Raw genomic sequence first — 25,245 nt, forward strand, 5'->3', positions numbered from 1 at the left:
CTTTTGGACTCTATAACTAAGAACAAACATCAAAACATATAAATGCACAAATTCAAATCTTAGAATCAGCTATTTAAAGACTACCAGAACCCACTGGATTTTCCAATTACATTGAATTAACTACAGGACAAAATACAAACCCTCCAACCCAAAAAGGCCTGTGGCGTTGTCATCCTATATGAAATGATAAAATATACAGACAACAAATTCCAATCGGCTATACTTAAACTCTTTTACATCCTCCACAGCTCTGGCATCTTCCCCAATATTTGGATCCAAGGACTGATCACCGCAAACCACAAAAGTGGAGACAAATGACTCCAATAACTACCGTTGGATATGCGTCAACAACAACCTTTGGAAAATCCTCTGCATTATCCTTAACAGACTCATACATTTATTCAGTGAAAACAATGTATTGAGAAAATTGGCTTACGACAGACCACGTATTCACCCTGCACACCCTATTGACAAAATGTCTCTATTCCTTTGGAACTTTTTTACTTGTTTCTTTTAATTGTGTTTATCTATTTCACTTGCTTTGGCAATGTCAACATGTTTCCCATTCCAATAAAGCCCTTTGAATTGAATTGAGAGAGGGAGGGAGGGAGGGATGGGAGAGAAGAGACAAGATAGTGAACAAAAGGACAAGGGAGAGTTTGAGGGAGAGAGTGAGAGTAGCACTTTCATACCCAGGTGTCAGTTTGCTCTTGGTCTCCTGTCACCCCTCTCTCCTCCCCCTGTGCTCTCTCAAATTAGTATTATCATTTTCAGTTCAACGGCTTTATTGGCATGGGAAACATGTTGACATTGCCAAAGCAAGTAAAGTAGATAACATACAAAGGTGAAATACACAATAAAAATGAACAGTTAACATTACACTCACAGAAGTTTCAAAATAATAAAGTGCCATATTATGTATATATACTGTGTTGTAACGATGTGCAAATGGTTAAAGTACAAAAGGGAAAATAAATAAGCATAAATATGGGTTGTATTTACAATGGTGTTTGTTCTTCACTGGTTGCCCTTATCTTGTGGCAACAGGTCACAAATATTGCTGCTCTGATGACACACTGTGCTATTTCACCCAGTAGATATGGGAGTTTATCAAAATCTGATTAGTTTTCAAATTCTTTGTGGATCTGTGTTATCTGAGGGAAATGTGTGTCTCTAATATGGTCATACATTTGGCAGGAGGTTAGGAAGTGCAGCTCAGTTTCCACCTCATTTTGTGGGCAGTGTGCACATAGCCTGTGTTCTCTTCAGAGCCAGGTCTGACTACAGCAGCCTTTCTTAATAGCAAGGCTATGCTCACTGAGTCTGTACATAGTCAAAGTGTCACGTGTGCGCCCTCTCGGTCACCAGGCTGCTCGTTATGGCACACACCTGTCACCATCGTGACGCGCACCATCACTTCCCTGATTACCTTCCCTATATATATATGTCACTCCCTTTGGTTCCTTCCCCAGGCGTCATCATTTCTGTTCCAGTGTCACGTCTGTGCATTTCTTGTTTGGTATTTAGTTGTTTATTTATTAAAACACTCACTCCCTGAACTTGCTCACCAACTCTCAGCGCACATCGTTACACAAGGCTTTCCTTAAGTTTGGGTCAGTCACAGTGGTCAGGTATTCTGCCACTGTGTACTCTCTGTTTATGGCCAAATAGTATCTCTCTCATCCATCTCCACACCGACGTTTGGCCATAGGGCTGTGATGTTATGGCCAGAGAAAACCAGCCCAGCATGAAAGACAGAAACGGCAAAAGCGAGGGAAGGAGAGAAGAGCACGGGAAAGACATGAGGGGAGTTGGCGAAAGGGTGAGATTTCTTCAGAGATCAGATGGATGGGCTTGGAGTCACCTTTGTCAACCATCAAAACAAAATGTCAGAATGTCGCAGGGAAAGTTTTATACTCCAGCTGTCAATTGTGTCAAAAGTAACAACTTTGAAAGTGTGACCATCAATTTTTTTACCTTTGGCTATAAAATGTGAGAATTGAAAGCACTCAAGTCAGATTTATTATATCACTGTTTTTTAATTACATTAAAGTTTTCACATTTTAAACAAATGCTGTTATTTACATATTTTTCTATGTACAAATTTTCCATACAAACATTTACAAAAACAAGTTACAATACAGTGTCTGTATGTAGGGATTTCCTTTGCATTACACCTGTAAACCACAGGATGCTGCTGAGGGGAGGACGGCTCATAACAATGTCCGGAACGGAGCGAATGGAATGGCATCAAACACCTGGAAACCACGTGTTTATGTATGATACCATTCCACCGATTCCACTCATTACCACGAGTCAGTTCTCCCCAATTAGGGTGCCACCAACCTACAGTGCTGTACACACACCATAATATCCAGTGTACCGGTTATGTTGTTTACAGTATATCAGTATGCAATGAATGCCCATCAGTAAAGGAAGCACAGCTCCCAGCCTCCCTGCAATCACAACACCCTCTCAGAATCCTGTCATTACCGCTTTGCTCTCCTCCTTCCCTCAACTCCTATTCCCTCCATCCCTCCGTTCCTATACACTCATCTGTTCAACACTAAACCATAAAGACATACAAAAGCAAACCAGCAATGACTAAAACAATCCCAATTTGTTCACTAGAAGCTGTTGTACCATCTCAATGACAGAGGATCTGGTTATGTAGATATCTGTGTATATCTACAACATAGAATGTGTGTTTTGTTCTAGTGTGTGCTAATCTGTGCTTTAGAGTATGCATCTGTCACATCATTGGGTTTTGTACAGTGAATTATAATTGTTGAGGAAGAGCTTTCAAGTAAGCATTTTACTGTACTGTTCACACCTGCTGTATCCTGTGGACGTGACAAATACACTTTAGTTTGATTTTAGTGACATGTCAAGAAGAAACGTCCCCATTGACCTGAGTATCTACTACACTAAACAAGACATAAACCGTGCTTAGAGGAAGGTCAGTTAATACACATACATATATATACATCAATAGTTTCTACATGAAGAGGAAACATGAGGCCGTTTCAGAGGACTACTGTAGGCTTTGGCTCAAACTATTTCAGATTGAACAAAGAATATGTACCCGCATTATACACTGAGTGTACAAAACATTAGGAGCACCTGCTCTTTCCATGTCAGACTGACCAGGTGAAAGCTATGATGTCACCTGTTAATTCCACTTCAGTCAGTGTAGATGAAGGGGAGGAGACAGGTTAAATAAGGATTTTAAGCCTTGAGATAATTGAGACATGGATTTTGTATGTGTGCCATTCAGAGTGTGAATGGGCAAGACAAAAGATTGAAGTGGCTTTGAACAGGGTATGGTAGTAGGTACAAGGCACACCGGTTTGAGTGTGTCAAGAACTGTAACACTGCTGGGTTTTTCACACTCAACAGTTTCCTGTGTGTATCAAGAATGTTCCACCACCCAAAGGACATCCAGCCAACATGACACAACTGTGGGAAGCATTGGAGTCAACATGGACCAGCATCCCTGTGGAACGCTTTCGACACATTGTAGAGTCCATGCCCTGACGAATTGAGGCTGTTCTGAGGGCAAAAGGGGGTGCAGCTCAATATTAGGAAGGTATTGATCATGTTTTTTTACACTCCGTGTATAATCACTGTTACAAATCAATTCAGGGTAATCATGAAAACAGTTATCCCTTTGTCAGTTTTCTAATAATGATTAGTACATCACGTTTCCAGTTAGATCTGTTCCAGAGTCAGTGGGGTTTCCAAGTCTCCATACAGATCAAATGGAGTGAAAAGGGAAATAGCATCCATCCTCTTTCATTTACAAAAACATGTAGAAAAATATCCTTCAGAAAATACTCTTGAAGATCATCGTCTCTGGAACGATCCACGTTCCAATCACACACACACACACACACAGCAGCAGCTCAGTCCAGTTGCAAATATAAAAATATCTATAAAAATCTTCTCTGTGCCAATGTCCAGCATTGGGTTGACAGTGTCTCTGTTGTAGCTAGGTCTGTAACTCAGTCTCAATATAGTAACAGGGATAGTAGGACGGGGAACAGGGTGAAGAAGACCGACAGGGAGACCAGCTGAACACCTGAACTACCCACACTCTTCTGGACCTTAGGCTCCAACACAGTAGGGTCATCTGGAGAGAGAGAGAACATGTTATTATCAGAAACAAGTGGAACAATTCTACTGTACTTCCAGTATCCAGAGTCAATGCTGTACATCTGACTGTCTCTCTGGATGGACAGATGGGAGACGTACCGGCTGGAAGCCTGTTGGAGGGGTTGTGCACTCCTCCTGCTCCTATCTTTCCCTTTCCTCCATCCATCGCTTTCTCCATCGCTCCATCCTTGCCTTTGTCAGCCTTGGCCTTCCCAGAACCTGTAGAAGACAAGAAGTCATTGGTAAGAACTTGATTGTATGAACACCCAACGGGAACACCACTGAATATGGGGAACACTAAGCCTAGCCATTAATGTGAACGGAAGCTAATGCTACCATAGGAAAACCCTCTAAAGGCTAAAGCTAACAGAGGCTAATGCTAGCATGTTGATGGAGACAGGGGAATGGAGCTCACCATGAGGTCCAACCACATCCACCTTCAGCCTCAGACACTCCTGGCCGTGGTGATGCAGCGGCTTGGCTGAAGAGGGAGAAGAGGGAGGTTTAGTACAAATACCCAAGCATTGTGTTAGAGTAGTCTATTGTACAGTTAAGTGGTAGTATTCATTCAGAAGTACTGCAAATAGATAGTAGTGGTATTAGTAAATGTGTAGTAGTACTACTATAGTATTGATATACTTACAGATATAGTAGTAGCTCTCTCCATGTCTGAACTCCTTGCCCAGGGTGAAGGGGGTGAAGCGCTGAAACTTCTCGGAGAACCTCTCGGGGGCGTGGGCAGCGAAGGGTCGGGAACATTCCCAACGCAGCTGGTCGAAGGAGTGGGGCTTACACACCTCATAGTCCTCCTTCTCCACCATGTACAGCACGTACCGCTCGGCCTCCTGGGACGGCAGCTCCCCGCGCGTGTAGTGAGGACAGATGATGTCCAGGTAGTCGTTGATTTTCACCTCCACTGTGTACTCATCCCATAGGAAACTAGAGAGAAGAGAAGGAGAGTGGTTAGTGACATGGCTGGCTATTATCTTTAGATGACCTTACATCTAATAGTCATCTCTGACTGACCGAAGGAACAAACGTAACATTATGAAATATCATCACGGCCCATTCCCAGCCGGATGACAGAGTTGAGCCCATGTTTGTGTGGGCTGTTCCACTCACATGAACAAACACGCATGGAAGAACCAACTTACTCAAACACACACTCTCATAATAAACACACTCACGGACAATCATAAACACAAAAAGCTGTTAATAAGACTCAGCCCAAACAGACAGTGTGTGTGTGTGTGTGTGTGTATTTGCACCTGCGGCACGTGTGTGATTGCGTGAGTCCTGGTGTAGACCTGTCACCCAGACAATGAGAATTAGTGAGTAGCCAATCAGGAGTCACTAGCTGAACTTGTTTGATGTATTTATTTAGACAAGAACACACCACTACACGCCTACACTCTTTCTGCCTATCCCTCTTTAACTCTCTCCCTCATCTGTTTTCTGGAGCATTCCACTCATGTTGTTTTAAGAGTAGAGTTTCACTGGCCAGCTGTGTCCATGGAGACAAGATTCTGAGTGACAGTTTCTCCTTCTGTCTCTGTCTGTCTGTCATATACATGCTCTGTCTGCACAAGTCATTTAATCTCTTTCTCTCCCTCCCTACACAAGTCATTTAATCTCTTTCTCTCCCTCCCTACACAAGTCATTTAATCTTTCTCTCCCTCCCTACACAAGTCATTTGAATGCGTTAGTTATCATCTCTCTTTGTCCCTCTCCCTCCCTTTCTTTCCCTCTGCACCTGTTGGAGTGTCAGTGGGTGTGACTGTTTTTACTCCTCTAGTGACTCTTCACCCCTGATTCTGTCTCTTCCTACTTCTTCCTCCATGAAAAATAAATATTGAGGGAGGTGGAGACAGTCTCTCTGTGTTCCTTTTCATCTTCACCCTCCATTGACTTTATGACTCTAAGCTCCCCCCCCCCCCCCATCTCGGTTCTAGATTTTAACTGTTACTGTGGTTGTTGTTCCGCCCTCCCTCCCTCCCTCCCGCCCTCCCTCCCTCCCTCCCTCCCTCCCTCCCTCCCTCCCTCCCTCCCTCCAGCCAACCCCTCCAATCTACTGAGGTATACCCGTGAACGGACACAAATGTCTAACACACACAACTCATGAAATAAACCCTAGATCAGTGGGTAGAGCAGTGGAACTTATGTTTCTGGTAGGAAGGAAGGTTAGAGAGATGAAAGAAACAAAGTGCTGTATCTGGGTATCAAATTAAAACAGTGCTTTCCAGCTGTCCTCTAGGCCTATAAGGATTCAGCTCACACAGTTGAGTTGTGTTGGCGAGTGGAGACAGTGGTGCTGGCAGAGTACACACACACACTTTTCTGGAAGAGAGGTTGAGTTTGTGGGTAAGAGCTTGTTATCCCTGAGGATGTAATCAGTATAATATGCACGTCAGAGTCTCATTGGTTCCCAGCCCTGGGCTGAACAGACATCCACACAGGCCGCAGCACAAACACCTTGCCACATACTCCGGGTGTGTGGCTCTGTTCTGTGCCACGAGAGAGAGAGAGCGTCTGTATCACAGGCAGCTGGTGGCACTTTAATTAGGGAGGAAAGGCTCATAGTAATGTATACACTAGCTTTATGTGAGAGAGACAGTGTGAAGAACCCAGTTCTTACATGTTTATGTTGTGTTTCTGTGTGCCCAAGCATCAAAGCCTAGAACAGGAGGTATCTGGTATCCTGCCTCCCTCCTTTCATCCCTCCTTTCTCTCCTGTTGTTGTTGTCCTTCTTAAGTGACAGACACACTGGCTCCATGTGGGTCTCTAACCCCCTTTAATCCCCCTGCGTGTGTGTGTGTGTGAGAGAGACCTAGAGAGAGTACCCTGCCTGTCACAACATGTATTGTTAGCAGAGCCCGTACCTAGGCTCATTAGCCGGGGCTAATAGCTAGATTAGCCTCTTTCTTACACCACTTCAAAACAGGATGATATCTTTGGCTTAGCCTTCACATGCACACACGCCGGTCTGCGGTTCAAGCGCTTAATTGACAAACAATTCTGTTCCTTTCTTATTGATTTTCTTTGACTCCGACTGGTAAATGACAGGGTTGAGACGAACGGCACGAGAGAACTGCACTGCTACAGTAGAGTGAAGAGACTTTCCTAACTGAATGGAATCCACCTGATTTCCACACCAACCACAGCTTCTCCTTAAAAACATGTTCCTGTCTAAAGCTGTCAAAACACATATTCTGTTGCTAATCTCAGTCACTACAAACAATCACACTTTCAGATCTCCCTTTGTCGCTCTTCTGGAGCCTACTTAATTAAAAGCTATCTGGGGTCAAGCTGTTGCCCACAAAGGGAGGAGGGGTTCTGAATAGGGTGTAATTACCCCTCCCCCAAAGACATAAACCCTGGAGCTGACTAGACTCCAGTCTGCCCCCCACCCTTCACCCCCAAGGCTGTGCTCAGTGTCCTCTACTCACTAGTAGAGGCTGATGTAGACATGATAAGGTGAGGTATGTTGTAGCTACTATGGCTCTCAGCATTTTGCACGTGGTCCATGTTGCCCATAATTTACTCTGTACAATAATCATGATGAAGCTAGATTTACAGTAATGTTGACAGCCATACTTATCAATGGGAGGGGTTGTGTGAGTGTGTGCATGTGTGAGCGTGTGTGCAATCTCAGCCTAGGGATCTGGGAGAAGTCCAGCTGATTGAAGCCAGTTGACACAGGGCCAGACTCACAACTGGAACACAAGCGACCTTTCCTCCCTCCCTCCGAACAGTATCGTCTTTCCCTCTCCTTCGTCCTTCTCTTCACAGGAGAGTGAGAGTTGCGTTAATGTGATAGCTACGCGTGTGTGAGAGGCAGGGGGGTGAGGGTGCTGTTCTCTGAATACCAGAATTCAGGCCGCCTCACACCCCAGGCACTTGAGCACATCTGTTTATCAGGGCAGACCAGAGCCTGTGTGTCTGTCTGCCTGTCTGCCTGTCTGTCTGTATGTCTGTATGTCTGTCACTGAGGTGTGTGTGTGTGTGTGTCTGACTGAGGTGTGTGTAAACAGCCAGGGTGGAAGGTAGTCTCCCTTCACCTCTCCTCTGAACTGAACAGTTCTCAGAGCTGCTACTGTAGCTACTGCGTCACAGATGTGTGTTTGCTTTGAGTGTGTGTGTAGTAGGTGGTTATGACAGTAGGGTGATTGGGTGAGTTGTTTAACACCTCATTAAGTTCTCAACAGCTTTGAAGTCCTCTCCTCATCTCTTGCTGTTATCACATCTCTCCCCTCTCTTCTCTTCCCTTCTTTCCCTACTTATAGGCCATCTCTCTTCTCTCCCTACTGCCCCTCCTGTGTTTCCCATATAAAATTCTCTCACACCATACAACTATAAAATCTGCACACACAGGCGTATAAATGACCCTATTAATTAACTGTGGTATCCCACATTGACACCTGAACTCAAGAGGATATAGGCCTGTCAGTTGTAATCTGGGTTTTAGTTGTTGTATCTACTAATACAGTATTGTACACTAACTACTCTAGTAGAACCTCTCTAGAACACTCTCTAATCTCCCACATTCTCTCCTGAGAGGAGAGTTCCAAAGAGGTCATTCTTCTGTCTGTCACGCTCCAACAGATCAGAATAACAGGAGTCTAATCATTCTGTCCCAACCCCCATTATCACATCCAGACTCCACTTATTACCACCACCACCTATTCATGGTATGTGTGATTCTTTATAAGGAAATGCAGGGTTTGAGAGCCTTTAAAAATGTCAACACAGCCTTTTCTCCCCTCCCTCCAGCCAGCCATCTATTCATCCATGTCCCATCTCTCCGTCTGTCTCCCCTTTATGCGCTCTAATTAACCCATCCCCCTCTCCCTCCGTTCATCCCTCTATTCTTCCCTTGCTCTTAAAAAGGTAACAATATCAGAGCTCTTCATGACAGCCTAATTTCTCAACACAAATACCTTCTTCTCTTTTACCCATCCCCCACTTTCTGTTCCCAACTCTCTCTTTCAGATGAATAGAACAAGGCTACGTGTTGGCAGGTTGCTAGATATGCAGCTTGGTTTGGGTCAATGAGGAGAACTAGACTCACAGGTCTCTCAACCAGGGCAATAATATTCCAACTAACCCGAGTTCAATCTGGATTATACAGAATAACATGGTTGGGGTCAAAACTATTTTCATTCATTCAAAGTGAATGTCATGAATTGCAAAAATTCTTGTTGGAAATATCCCGGCTGCTTCAAACAGAGAAGTCAGTCAGGCCTGAGCTGAGCTGACTGGACGTGGCCCTTAGGGGGCAACAGAGAGCCATCTCAAACGCTGCACGAGATGATATTGGACACACAAACATGACCCTACACACACAATGTGATAACGTGAGGATAAAGCAGTCCTCAGTATTGCATAATTGAGTCAAACAGTAACAGTGGGGAGACTAAGCAAGCTGCTGTGATCTGTGTGGAAAACTACTCAGGAAAACAGAGCAGGGTCTGTGAGAAAGAGAGGGACTGACGGAGAGAGAGAGAGGAAGTCTGGACCATAGATAAGGAGGCGAGAGGAAGAGCTGAGATGGAAGGGGGCCCAGGGGGTGCTAATTAAAGTATATTTTTATTTTAAACACGGCAAAACGTTGTTTTATGTTACATCCATGATAATGTGTGTGTGAGAGTGTTCGGTAAGACAGCTGTTATGTCAGCAGGAAACAAGCTATATGCCTAGATGTGATTGAATGGACAGAACTATACGCTGTGTAGCTGACTGACTGGAGCTATCCTATTGGCTCCTTTAACTGATTGTTCTATGTAGGATATGTTCCTCTACATATTTAAGGAGCTTCAGATTTACTAACACACACACGTCTGTTACGCCAGAGAGATAGCAGGGATATAATCTATTCTAAATATAAAAAGCAGCAGAATGACGATGACGATTTTAGTGTGTATAGGTCAGCTAGTCAGATTACAGCTCAGATCATCTGTAATCTGTGTGCGCGAGTGTATTTCCCCCTCATTCTGCTGTAGAATTAGAGACCCAGAGTGACAGATGAGGTGGGAGGGAGAGAGAGACTTGCTTTGGCAATGTTAACATATGTTTCCCATGCCAATAAAGCCCCTTGAATTTAAATTTAATTGAGAGGTGGGTTCCAGAATAGAGAGAGGGGAGGGGGGAAGGAGAGAGAGAGAGAGAGAGAGAGAGAGGTCGATCTCAGAATAGAGAAGGGAGGGGGAGCTAGAGGGGAGGGTTTCAGAATAGAGAGAGGGGAGGGTTTCAGAATAGAGAGAGGGGAGGGTTTCAGAATAGAGAGAGGGGAGGGTTTCAGAATAGAGAGAGGGGAGGGTTTCAGAATAGAGAGAGGGGAATATAGCCAGAGGAAAGAAGAGCTTTACAACAGAGAAAAAAAAATCACACATTTAACTTTACAACCAAACCACCCTCTTCCCCCACCAGCCACCACAACCCTAAACCTCTTCCTCTAGGACATATCTGTTCAGACAAGCCCAACACCTCAACAACACGAGAGAGAAAGACAAAAGAAGACAGAGAATTGGAAATATATAGCTATATAGGAGAGGAGAACATGAATACTTGAATATGTGATAGAGATGAACTCATGGAAACAGAGAGTGAGAAAGAGAGATAGAGATGGTCAGGCAATAACAAGCTGGAGAAGACGCAGCTGGTGTGGAGAAGAGGGAGTGGCGACGGAGAGAGGAACGGACAGGTACAGAAGGGAGGGAGAGAAGGAAGGAAAGGGGGGGGGGGTTCGAACACAGCTGACAGAGTTGAGTATAGTAACAGGGGAAGTGTGGAATGCTGGCTGCTACTAATATTAACACCCAACTCCTCCCTCCTGCCCCTAGAGAGAGAGAGTGTGTGTGTGTGCGCGCATGTATGGGTGTGAGTCACTGATTTACCAGTGCTCCGTAATATCGCCTACGTATAGGGCCCCTCCCTTTCTCTGACATTGGAGTTCAGGCAACACTACACACTCACCCTCAGTCAAAAACAAAAAAACACTTCCAGTAACAAGGCATTGCGCCAGAACTAATGATTAAGCTGTTGGATCAGGTCGAAACAAGCCCAGTCTCTCACACACACACACACACACCAGGCTATAACACAAGGTTGGAACAGACTGCGAAAAACCAGTTTCTACACCAGTCAGGTCGGAGACTGACAACTGTACACACACACTGAGCGATCTGTGTGTTACCATCTGAAGTCAGTCAGTAAACATCAGTTTACACCTGATCGCCTTAGATCAATCAGCCAGGAATCAATTAGACTCAGTGATCCCATGGGAGTGAATCAGGTGGTTGAGACACAGTGTAAAGTGGGACGACAGTTGAGGGACCAGATTGGGCTTTCAGGCTGAAAGACTGAAAATTGCCCAGAGAGAAAGAGAAAGTTGAAAAAGAAAGATGGAAACTGAGAACGGGGGATTAAAGAGAAGGACGAACGATTATACAGTAAAAATGTGGTAACAATAGCAGGTGGGTACAGGCCAGACTAGGATTAAGTCTTCATTTTTAACAGTGATTAATCTCCTTCTGAAAACCACATTCACTGAATTCCAATTGGAGGTTTTCAGAGACTTTAGATAAAGACTTCTGCAGAAAGAAGTGTGTGTGTGAGACATATGCAGTACAGAACGTGTGAGTAGAGCTTGTATCATGAGTAATAGTTACCAGTGTGAGTCTATCGGTCTTTAGTGGACACTGAGCGCGTCACAGCTTCCACATCAAACTGGCGCGGCGAGTTACCATGTTGTTTGTTTTTGTTAATGTGTGACTGTGTCAATGTATGTGAGAGTGTGTGTCTGAACATGCTTGTTTGTGTCTAGAGTACATGTGTGACGTGTGAACATATTGTCTGGTTATGTGTTAGTCTATCTTTAGTCTGCTACGAAAAGGATTAGTGTACATTATGATTGGTGTTGTTGATGTTGTTATGCAAGTTAGTGGGAATGTAGTCCAGATCCAGATTAAAGAACACAGTCTTGCGCAGCTAAACTTGTGGGGACAAGGTTAACCCCCAACCCTAACCCATACCCTTATCCTAACCTTAACCTAAACCTAGCTCCTAACCCTAATACTAACCCTAGAAATAACATTTGATCTTGTGGGGATCAACAAAATGTCCCCAGTTGGTCAAATGTTTGCGCACACACACACACACACACACACACACACACACACACACACACACACACACACACACACACACACACACACACACACACACACACACACACACACACACACACACACACACACACACACACACACACACACACAGCCCCTCAAATGTTCTTTCTGTATTTCTCTGCATTTATAGCAATTCTCACTTGCCCCACAACTCTGATGCTCTGATTTCTCCTCTATAACCTCTTTCTTTTCTCATTATGGACTAAGAGTCTGGTTCAGATGTCCTTCTCTTCAGTTCTTTTCTCCCTCTCTCTTCCTCATGTCACCTGATCAACAGAATTCATGTTCCTTGTGCTCGAGGCACCGTCTCAGTGATGTCATACCGACAAACCCAGGTAAAGTCAGACCTGCGTACGGAACAGGTAAAGTACACGGCTGACTCACACTGACAAAACCCATTTCGTCACAACTCATTACAAGGTATGATTAGTCAACAACATTTACCTGTGCTCACATCATTAAATCAATTACAAAACCAATGTCTTTCCCATTTCATAGGAAATCTAATTTAGTGCTCTGTCATCATCATTGGCCTAAGGAGAAGAAGGTACAATAACATCGACCCAGAGTCGGCTGAAAACGTGACCCCTCAGTCTTTGTCCATTTCCTCTATAAAATAATCCATCCTTCTTCCTCACCATCTCCAGCTCTGTGCTAAAAGCTCAATAAATCACATGGCCTTGCATACACCTGTCAAGCTCCATTGATCCCACTGAGTGGCAAGGGTAGCGTTACAATTTCTGACCCCAAAACAATCAGCATTGGACATGTCTCTCACCCCTCCCCCTTTTGGAGAGCTGAAGTGTCAGACTGTCAACAGCACCAATAGAGTGAAACACAGACATACAGTCTGGATTCAGACACTCAGGTCGAGTTGGTTCATGTCAGGATTTATTTTTATGCTATGCTGTGTGAGGGAGTCTATCTTTGTATCGAGATCATATATATGGTTGATTCTGTCTGTCCAGCTGTCTCAGAATTCGTTCCCAATCTTCCCCTTGTTCTCTGTTTATGCCCTGCTGCGCGATTGGCCTACCATAGCCTAAATATAATATCCTACAAGTGGAAGAAATAAAAGAAATGCCAAAATCCAGATGTCAACTTCTATTCCACATTGGTTCAACATTTCATTGAAATGACGTGCAATCGACGTTGATTCAACCAGGCCGTGTGTGTCCAGTGGGGTGGGATGTCTGGTAAAGAACCGAGGAAATTCAGCCCGTAGGCTATCCATTGAGTGGATGAGACACAAACAGTATTTATCCCATGACAGAAAGTGTACTTGAGTAGGCCTAGTAGTGTCAGATACGCATTCTCAAAGTGAGTTGAGCACTAGGTGCGCGTAAACAGAAATCACACACACTTTTAATGTGTGCTACACCAAAATACGCACAAACACAGAGAGAAAGAGATTATGAACACCTACTTTGGGTTTGTGCTGTTCCAGAAGACGCTGTGTCTCTCTGCAGAAGCGAACCCGGTTCCGAAGCTCACAGCCAAACACACCAGCCACACCAAATCCATAGCTGCTGATTTAGGACCAGAACAAAACCAAACACCAACAGATACTGTCAGTTATTGCAGAATAAGTCTGTGCAGGATGTGCACACTGTCAAAATAAATGTATGATAGGGGTGCTGGTCTATAGCTGTTGCTTTTCTGTATGGTTGAGAGCTCCTTCTATGGAGTTTAACGGCGGTTTGTATGGTTAAGACCAAGGCGCGTTGACTGTTTTGTCTAACGGAGCCACGCCTCTCCCGGTTGAAAAGCCAATAACAGCGGGGAAAACGCCCCGCTGCTCTGACTATTCAACTAGAGACGCCATGAACACTTTATCCAATCTATATGATATAATCAAAGCTATGGACAGAAATATATGGGCCTATAGCTATTTTGTGACATTGAAATGAATTCATGACGCACTCAAAATAGTTGTTGTGTTTCTTTTGTTGTGACCAAAAGTGTTTTCTTTTAGTCATTCATGAAAAACTTGCTGATCCCCCCCCCCCCCCTGATTAATTATAGGCTCACATATTCAACAACATGAAAATGTGAAATAACAATACTACGGTATACTTTAGAAAATAAGTGAATCTAATGTAATGCAAGGTATACATGTCCCTGAATGTTCTAGGAGAGCTCGTCTGTGACTGTGTGGGTCAGTCAGATGTTATCCTACTGAATCATTCAGATGTTATCTGTGTAGCTAATCTTCTGGGTCCCCTGTAGCCATATAGTCTGCAGGCACACAGTGACTGTACATTAGCAACACAAAGCTGCTCAAAATAATGCATTATAATACAGTATAGCCCACCTTTTTTATCCCACATTTAGTATTCACTTCTTTTGTGCCACTAAAAAACAAGACTGACAAAAACAAAAATGAGCACATTGCAGAAATCAAGCAAGAATATCAGTAAATATCAGTAAACACACTGTGTTCCCTGCTAGTCCAGGACTCCATGGGTTCAGGGGCTGACCAACAGGGGGCAGGGACTAGGACAAGGCCCGGTGAGCAGGCTCAGAATTTCATTGTGTTTGTGTGTGTGTGTGTGTGTGTGTGTGTGTGTGTGTGTGTGTGTGTGTGTGTGTGTGTGTGTGTGTGTGTGTGTGTGTGTGTGTGTGTGTGTGTGTGTGTGTGTGTGTGTGTGTGTGTGAAGATTAATGAAGATGGCTCGGCAGTGGATGGTTATTTGTATTTTTTTTTTATGCTGATCTGAATTTTTATGTCTGACATAGTTTCCTATGATCGAAAGAGCTTCTGGACACCAGAACAGTGATCCCTAACTTCCATTTGGATGAAGATTTCTACTTCAACAAGTTGGCAGCTGTTGACATACTGCTCAGACCAGGCCCTAATCCCGGGACTCGAAAGAGGAAGAGACGCTGCAAAAGAGGCAGACAAGTGGGCACCCTGAGGAGATCAACACCTGTACCCTCCGTTCTATTGGTGAATGACCAATCACCAGAGAACAAACTAGACAAGCTCTGTTCTATTGGTAAATGACCAATCACCAGAGAACAAACTAGACAAGCTCTGTTCTATTGGTAAATGACCAATCACCAGAGAACAAACTAGACAAGCTCTGTTCTATTGGTAAATGACCAATCACCAGAGAACAAACTAGACAAGCTCTGTTCTATTGGTAAATGACCAATCATCAGAGAACAAACTAGACAAGCTCTGTTCTATTGGTAAATGACCAATCACCAGAGAACAAACTAGACAAGCTCTGTTCTATTGGTAAATGACCAATCACCAGAGAACAAACTAGACAAGCTCTGTTCTATTGGTAAATTATCAATCACCAGAGAACAAACTAGACAAGCTCTGTTCTATTGGTAAATGACCAATCACCAGAGAACAAACTAGACAAGCTCTGTTCTATTTGTAAATGACCAATCACCAGAGAACGAACTAGACAAGCTCTGTTCTATTGGTAAATGACCAATCACCAGAGAACAAACTAGACAAGCTCTGTTCTATTGGTAAATGACCAATCACCAGAGAACAAACTAGACAAGCTCTGTTCTATTGGTAAATGACCAATCACCAGAGAACAAACTAGACAAGCTCTGTTCTATTGGTAAATGACCAATCACCAGAGAACAAACTAGACAAGCTCTGTTCTATTGGTAAATGACCAATCACCAGAGAACAAACTAGACAAGCTCCGTTCTATTGGTAAATGACCAATCACCAGAGAACAAACTAGACAAGCTCTGTTCTATTGGTAAATGACCAATCACCAGAGAACAAACTAGACAAGCTCTGTTCTATTTGTAAATGACCAATCACCAGAGAACGAACTAGACAAGCTCTGTTCTATTGGTAAATGACCAATCACCAGAGAACAAACTAGACAAGCTCTGTTCTATTGGTAAATGACCAATCACCAGAGAACAAACTAGACAAGCTCTGTTCTATTGGTAAATGACCAATCACCAGAGAACAAACTAGACAAGCTCTGTTCTATTGGTAAATTACCAATCACCAGAGAACAAACTAGACAAGCTCTGTTCTATTGGTAAATGACCAATCACCAGAGAACAAACTAGACAAGCTCCGTTCTATTGGTAAATGACCAATCACCAGAGAACAAACTAGACAAGCTCTGTTCTCTTGGTAAATGACCAATCACCAGAGAACAAACTAGACAAGCTTCGTTCCAGACCATCCTATCAACAGGACCTGAAGAATTGTAATATTGTAATGCAGGAAAAAAATTTACCAGCATGACACCTGTGTAACTAGAAGCGACAAAACTCTAGATCACCTCTACTCCACACACAGAGACACATACAAAACTCTAGATCACCTTTACTCCACACACAGAAACACATACAAAACTCTAGATCACCTCTACTCCACACACAGAGACACATACAAAACTCTAGATCACCTCTACTCCACACACAGAAACACATACAAAACTCTAGATCACCTCTACTCCACACACAGAGACACATACAAAACTCTAGATCACCTCTACTCCACACACAGAAACACATACAAAACTCTAGATCACCTCTACTCCACACACAGAAACACATACAAAACTCTAGATCACCTCTACTCCACACACAGAGACACATACAAAACTCTAGATCACCTCTACTCCACACACAGAGACATACAAAACTCTAGATCACCTTTACTCCACACACAGAGACACATACAAAACTCTAGATCACCTTTACTCCACACACAGAGACACATACAAAACTCTAGATCACCTTTACTCCACACACAGAAGCACATACAAAACTCTAGATCACATTTACTCCACACACAGAAACACATACAAAACTCTAGATCACCTTTACTCCACACACAGAAACACATACAAAACTCTAGATCACCTTTACTCCACACACAGAGACATACAAAACTCTTGATCACCTCTACTCCACACACAGAAACACATACAAAACTCTAGATCACCTTTACTCCACACACAGAGACACATACAAAACTCTAGATCACCTCTACTCCACACACAGAGACACATACAAAACTCTAGATCACCTCTACTCCACACACAGAGACACATACAAAACTCTAGATCACCTCTACTCCACACACAGAAACACTTACAAAACTCTAGATCACCTTTACTCCACACACAGAGACACATACAAAACTCTAGATCACCTCTACTCCACACACAGAAATACATACAAAACTCTAGATCACCTTTACTCCACACACAGAGACACATAAAAAACTCTAGATCACCTCTACTCCACACACAGAGACACATACAAAACTCTAGATCACCTTTACTCCACACACAGAGACACATACAAAACTCTAGATCACCTCTACTCCACACACAGAGACACATACAAAACTCTAGATCACCTCTACTCCACACACAGAGACACATACAAAACTCTAGATCACCTCTACTCCACACACAGAGACACTTACAAAACTCTAGATCACCTTTACTCCACACACAGAGACACATACAAAACTCTAGATCACCTCTACTCCACACACAGAGACACATACACAACTCTAGATCACCTCTACTCCACACACAGAAACACATACAAAACTCTAGATCACCTCTACTCCACACACAGAAACACTTACAAAACTCTAGATCACCTCTACTCCACACACAGAGACACATACAAAACTCTAGATCTCCTTTACTCCACACACAGAGACACATACAAAACTCTAGATCTCCTTTACTCCACACACAGAGACACATACAAAACTCTGGACCCCTTTACTCCACACACAGAGACACATACAAAACTCTAGATCTCCTTTACTCCACACACAGAAACACATACAAAACTCTAGATCACCTCTACTCCACACACAGAAACACATACAAAACTCTAGATCACCTTTACTCCACACACAGAAACACATACAAAACTCTAGATCACCTCTACTCCACACACAGAGACACATACAAAACTCTAGATCACCTCTACTCCACACACAGAAACACATACAAAACTCTAGATCACCTTTACTCCACACACAGAAACACATACAAAACTCTAGATCACCTCTACTCCACACACAGAGACACATACAAAACTCTAGATCACCTCTACTCCACACACAGAAACACATACAAAACTCTAGATCACCTCTACTCCACACACAGAGACTCATACAAAACTCTAGATCACCTTTACTCCACACACAGAAACACATACAAAACTCTAGATCACCTTTACTCCACACACAGAAACACATACAAAACTCTAGATCACCTCTACTCCACACACAGAGACTCATACAAAACTCTAGATGACCTTTACTCCACACACAGAGACACATACAAAACTCTAGATCACCTCTACTCCACACACAGAGACACATACAAAACTCTAGATCACCTCTACTCCACACACAGAAACACATACAAAACTCTAGATCACCTCTACTCCACACACAGAAACACGTACAAAACTCTAGATCACCTTTACTCCACACACAGAAACACATACAAAACTCTAGATCACCTTTACTCCACACACAGAAACACATACAAAACTCTAGATCACCTCTACTCCACACACAGAGACACTTACAAAACTCTAGATCACCTCTACTCCACACACAGAAACACATACAAAACTCTAGATCACCTTTACTCCACACACAGAGACACATACAAAACTCTAGATCACCTCTACTCCACACACAGAAACACATACAAAACTCTAGATCACCTCTACTCCACACACAGAAACACATACAAAACTCTAGATCACATTTACTCCACACACAGAGACACATACAAAACTCTAGATCACCTCTACTCCACACACAGAGACACATACAAAACTCTAGATCACCTCTACTCCACACACAGAGACACATACAAAACTCTAGATCACATTTACTCCACACACAGAGACACATACAAAACTCTAGATCACCTCTACTCCACACACAGAAACACATACAAAACTCAAGATCACATTTACTCCACACACAGAGACACATACAAAACTCTCGATCACCTCTACTCCACACACAGAAACACATACAAAACTCTAGATCACCTCTACTCCACACACAGAGACACATACAAAACTCTAGATCACCTCTACTCCACACACAGAAACACATACAAAACTCTAGATCACCTTTACTCCACACACAGAAACACATACAAAACTCTAGATCACCTTTACTCCACATACAGAGACACATACAAAACTCTAGATCACATTTACTCCACACACAGAGACACATACAAAACTCTAGATCACCTCTACTCCACACACAGAGACACATACAAAACTCTAGATCACCTTTACTCCACACACAGAAACACATACAAAACTCTAGATCACATTTACTCCACACACAGAGACACTTACAAAACTCTAGATCACCTCTACTCCACACACAGAAACACATACAAAACTCTAGATCACCTTTACTCCACACACAGAGACACATACAAAACTCTAGATCACCTCTACTCCACACACAGAAACACATACAAAACTCTAGATCACCTTTACTCCACACACAGAGACACATACAAAACTCTAGATCACCTCTACTCCACACACAGAGACACATACAAAACTCTAGATCACCTCTACTCCACACACAGAGACACATACAAAACTCTAGATCACCTCTACTCCACACACAGAAACACTTACAAAACTCTAGATCACCTTTACTCCACACACAGAGACACATACAAAACTCTAGATCACCTCTACTCCACACACAGAAATACATACAAAACTCTAGATCACCTTTACTCCACACACAGAGACACATAAAAAACTCTAGATCACCTCTACTCCACACACAGAGACACATACAAAACTCTAGATCACCTTTACTCCACACACAGAGACACATACAAAACTCTAGATCACCTCTACTCCACACACAGAGACACATACAAAACTCTAGATCACCTCTACTCCACACACAGAGACACATACAAAACTCTAGATCACCTCTACTCCACACACAGAGACACTTACAAAACTCTAGATCACCTTTACTCCACACACAGAGACACATACAAAACTCTAGATCACCTCTACTCCACACACAGAGACACATACACAACTCTAGATCACCTCTACTCCACACACAGAAACACATACAAAACTCTAGATCACCTCTACTCCACACACAGAAACACTTACAAAACTCTAGATCACCTCTACTCCACACACAGAGACACATACAAAACTCTAGATCTCCTTTACTCCACACACAGAGACACATACAAAACTCTAGATCTCCTTTACTCCACACACAGAGACACATACAAAACTCTGGACCCCTTTACTCCACACACAGAGACACATACAAAACTCTAGATCTCCTTTACTCCACACACAGAAACACATACAAAACTCTAGATCACCTCTACTCCACACACAGAAACACATACAAAACTCTAGATCACCTTTACTCCACACACAGAAACACATACAAAACTCTAGATCACCTCTACTCCACACACAGAGACACATACAAAACTCTAGATCACCTCTACTCCACACACAGAAACACATACAAAACTCTAGATCACCTTTACTCCACACACAGAAACACATACAAAACTCTAGATCACCTCTACTCCACACACAGAGACACATACAAAACTCTAGATCACCTCTACTCCACACACAGAAAACACATACAAAACTCTAGATCACCTCTACTCCACACACAGAGACTCATACAAAACTCTAGATCACCTTTACTCCACACACAGAAACACATACAAAACTCTAGATCACCTTTACTCCACACACAGAAACACATACAAAACTCTAGATCACCTCTACTCCACACACAGAGACTCATACAAAACTCTAGATGACCTTTACTCCACACACAGAGACACATACAAAACTCTAGATCACCTCTACTCCACACACAGAGACACATACAAAACTCTAGATCACCTCTACTCCACACACAGAAACACATACAAAACTCTAGATCACCTCTACTCCACACACAGAAACACGTACAAAACTCTAGATCACCTTTACTCCACACACAGAAACACATACAAAACTCTAGATCACCTTTACTCCACACACAGAAACACATACAAAACTCTAGATCACCTCTACTCCACACACAGAGACACTTACAAAACTCTAGATCACCTCTACTCCACACACAGAAACACATACAAAACTCTAGATCACCTTTACTCCACACACAGAGACACATACAAAACTCTAGATCACCTCTACTCCACACACAGAAACACATACAAAACTCTAGATCACCTCTACTCCACACACAGAAACACATACAAAACTCTAGATCACATTTACTCCACACACAGAGACACATACAAAACTCTAGATCACCTCTACTCCACACACAGAGACACATACAAAACTCTAGATCACCTCTACTCCACACACAGAGACACATACAAAACTCTAGATCACATTTACTCCACACACAGAGACACATACAAAACTCTAGATCACCTCTACTCCACACACAGAAACACATACAAAACTCAAGATCACATTTACTCCACACACAGAGACACATACAAAACTCTCGATCACCTCTACTCCACACACAGAAACACATACAAAACTCTAGATCACCTCTACTCCACACACAGAGACACATACAAAACTCTAGATCACCTCTACTCCACACACAGAAACACATACAAAACTCTAGATCACCTTTACTCCACACACAGAAACACATACAAAACTCTAGATCACCTTTACTCCACATACAGAGACACATACAAAACTCTAGATCACATTTACTCCACACACAGAGACACATACAAAACTCTAGATCACCTCTACTCCACACACAGAGACACATACAAAACTCTAGATCACCTTTACTCCACACACAGAAACACATACAAAACTCTAGATCACATTTACTCCACACACAGAGACACTTACAAAACTCTAGATCACCTCTACTCCACACACAGAAACACATACAAAACTCTAGATCACCTTTACTCCACACACAGAGACACATACAAAACTCTAGATCACCTCTACTCCACACACAGAAACACATACAAAACTCTAGATCACCTCTACTCCACACACAGAAACACATACAAAACTCTAGATCACATTTACTCCACACACAGAGACACATACAAAACTCTAGATCACCTCTACTCCACACACAGAGACACATACAAAACTCTAGATCACCTCTACTCCACACACAGAGACACATACAAAACTCTAGATCACATTTACTCCACACACAGAGACACATACAAAACTCTAGATCACCTCTACTCCACACACAGAAACACATACAAAACTCTAGATCACATTTACTCCACACACAGAGACACATACAAAACTCTCGATCACCTCTACTCCACACACAGAAACACATACAAAACTCTAGATCACCTCTACTCCACACACAGAGACACATACAAAACTCTAGATCACCTCTACTCCACACACAGAAACACATACAAAACTCTAGATCACCTTTACTCCACACACAGAGACACATACAAAACTCTAGATCACATTTACTCCACACACAGAGACACATACAAAACTCTAGATCACCTCTACTCCACACACAGAGACACATACAAAACTCTAGATCACATTTACTCCACACACAGAGACACATACAAAACTCTAGATCACATTTACTCCACACACAGAGACACATACAAAACTCTAGATCACCTCTACTCCACACACAGAAACACATACAAAACTCTAGATCACCTCTACTCCACACACAGAGACACATACAAAACTCTAGATCACCTCTACTCCACACACAGAAACACATACAAAACTCTAGATCACCTCTACTCCACACACAGAAACACATACAAAACTCTAGATCACCTTTACTCCACACACAGAGACACATACAAAACTCTAGATCACATTTACTCCACACACAGAGACACATACAAAACTCTAGATCACCTTTACTCCACACACAGAAACACATACAAAACTCTAGATCACCTTTACTCCACATACAGAGACACATACAAAACTCTAGATCACATTTACTCCACACACAGAGACACATACAAAACTCTAGATCACCTCTACTCCACACACAGAGACACATACAAAACTCTAGATCACATTTACTCCACACACAGAGACACATACAAAACTCTAGATCACCTTTACTCCACACACAGAGACACATACAAAACTCTAGATCACATTTACTCCACACACAGAGACACATACAAAACTCTAGATCACCTCTACTCCACACACAGAGACACATACAAAACTCTAGATCACCTTTACTCCACACACAGAAACACATACAAAACTCTAGATCACATTTACTCCACACACAGAGACACTTACAAAACTCTAGATCACCTCTACTCCACACACAGAAACACATACAAAACTCTAGATCACCTTTACTCCACACACAGAGACACATACAAAACTCTAGATCACCTCTACTCCACACACAGAAACACATACAAAACTCTAGATCACCTCTACTCCACACACAGAAACACATACAAAACTCTAGATCACATTTACTCCACACACAGAGACACATACAAAACTCTAGATCACCTCTACTCCACACACAGAGACACATACAAAACTCTAGATCACCTCTACTCCACACACAGAGACACATACAAAACTCTAGATCACATTTACTCCACACACAGAGACACATACAAAACTCTAGATCACCTCTACTCCACACACAGAAACACATACAAAACTCTAGATCACATTTACTCCACACACAGAGACACATACAAAACTCTCGATCACCTCTACTCCACACACAGAAACACATACAAAACTCTAGATCACCTCTACTCCACACACAGAGACACATACAAAACTCTAGATCACCTCTACTCCACACACAGAAACACATACAAAACTCTAGATCACCTTTACTCCACACACAGAGACACATACAAAACTCTAGATCACATTTACTCCACACACAGAGACACATACAAAACTCTAGATCACCTCTACTCCACACACAGAGACACATACAAAACTCTAGATCACATTTACTCCACACACAGAGACACATACAAAACTCTAGATCACATTTACTCCACACACAGAGACACATACAAAACTCTAGATCACCTCTACTCCACACACAGAAACACATACAAAACTCTAGATCACCTCTACTCCACACACAGAGACACATACAAAACTCTAGATCACCTCTACTCCACACACAGAAACACATACAAAACTCTAGATCACCTCTACTCCACACACAGAAACACATACAAAACTCTAGATCACCTTTACTCCACACACAGAGACACATACAAAACTCTAGATCACATTTACTCCACACACAGAGACACATACAAAACTCTAGATCACCTTTACTCCACACACAGAAACACATACAAAACTCTAGATCACCTTTACTCCACATACAGAGACACATACAAAACTCTAGATCACATTTACTCCACACACAGAGACACATACAAAACTCTAGATCACCTCTACTCCACACACAGAGACACATACAAAACTCTAGATCACATTTACTCCACACACAGAGACACATACAAAACTCTAGATCACCTTTACTCCACACACAGAGACACATACAAAACTCTAGATCACCTCTACTCCACATACAGAAACACATACAAAACTCTAGATCACCTCTACTCCACACACAGAGACACATACAAAACTCTAGATCACCTCTACTCCACACACAGAAACACATACAAAACTCTAGATCACCTTTACACCACACACAGAGACACATACAAAACTCTAGATCACCTTTACTCCACACACAGAAACACATACAAAACTCTAGATCACCTTTACACCACACACAGAGACACATACAAAACCCTAGATCACCTCTACTCCACACACAGAAAC

General features: G+C 42.6%; 1 protein-coding gene across 1 annotated transcript; it reads right to left on the reverse strand.

Annotated features, from left to right (window-relative positions):
- Positions 1 to 3,507: 3,507 nt before the first annotated feature.
- On the reverse strand, positions 3,508 to 14,031 carry LOC120047781 (ephrin-A1-like). Its single transcript, XM_038993332.1, has 5 exons — positions 13,769 to 14,031; positions 4,799 to 5,094; positions 4,571 to 4,636; positions 4,255 to 4,374; positions 3,508 to 4,132 (listed from the first exon to the last, which is right to left on the reverse strand). The coding sequence occupies exons 1-5, from the start codon at positions 13,864 to 13,866 to the stop codon at positions 4,011 to 4,013; spliced, it is 702 nt and encodes a 233-aa protein (XP_038849260.1). The 5' UTR covers positions 13,867 to 14,031; the 3' UTR covers positions 3,508 to 4,010.
- Positions 14,032 to 25,245: the final 11,214 nt, after the last annotated feature.

The sequence above is a fragment of the Salvelinus namaycush genome, chromosome 5, assembly GCF_016432855.1.
Source record: "Salvelinus namaycush isolate Seneca chromosome 5, SaNama_1.0, whole genome shotgun sequence".
Lineage (NCBI taxonomy): Eukaryota > Metazoa > Chordata > Actinopteri > Salmoniformes > Salmonidae > Salvelinus > Salvelinus namaycush.

What these genes read in the sequence shown, in the direction of transcription:
- LOC120047781 (XM_038993332.1), bottom strand. Translation starts at nt 13,866, where the DNA reads ATGGATTTGGTGTGGCTGGTGTGTTTGGCTGTGAGCTTCGGAACCGGG. An exon ending in TGGAACAGCACAAACCCAAA is followed by an intron (nt 5,095 to 13,768) that starts GTAGGTGTTCAT and finishes TCTTCTCTCTAG; the next exon opens with TTTCCTATGGGATGAGTACA. An exon ending in GGATGTGGTTGGACCTCATG is followed by an intron (nt 4,375 to 4,570) that starts GTGAGCTCCATT and finishes TGTCTTCTACAG; the next exon opens with GTTCTGGGAAGGCCAAGGCT.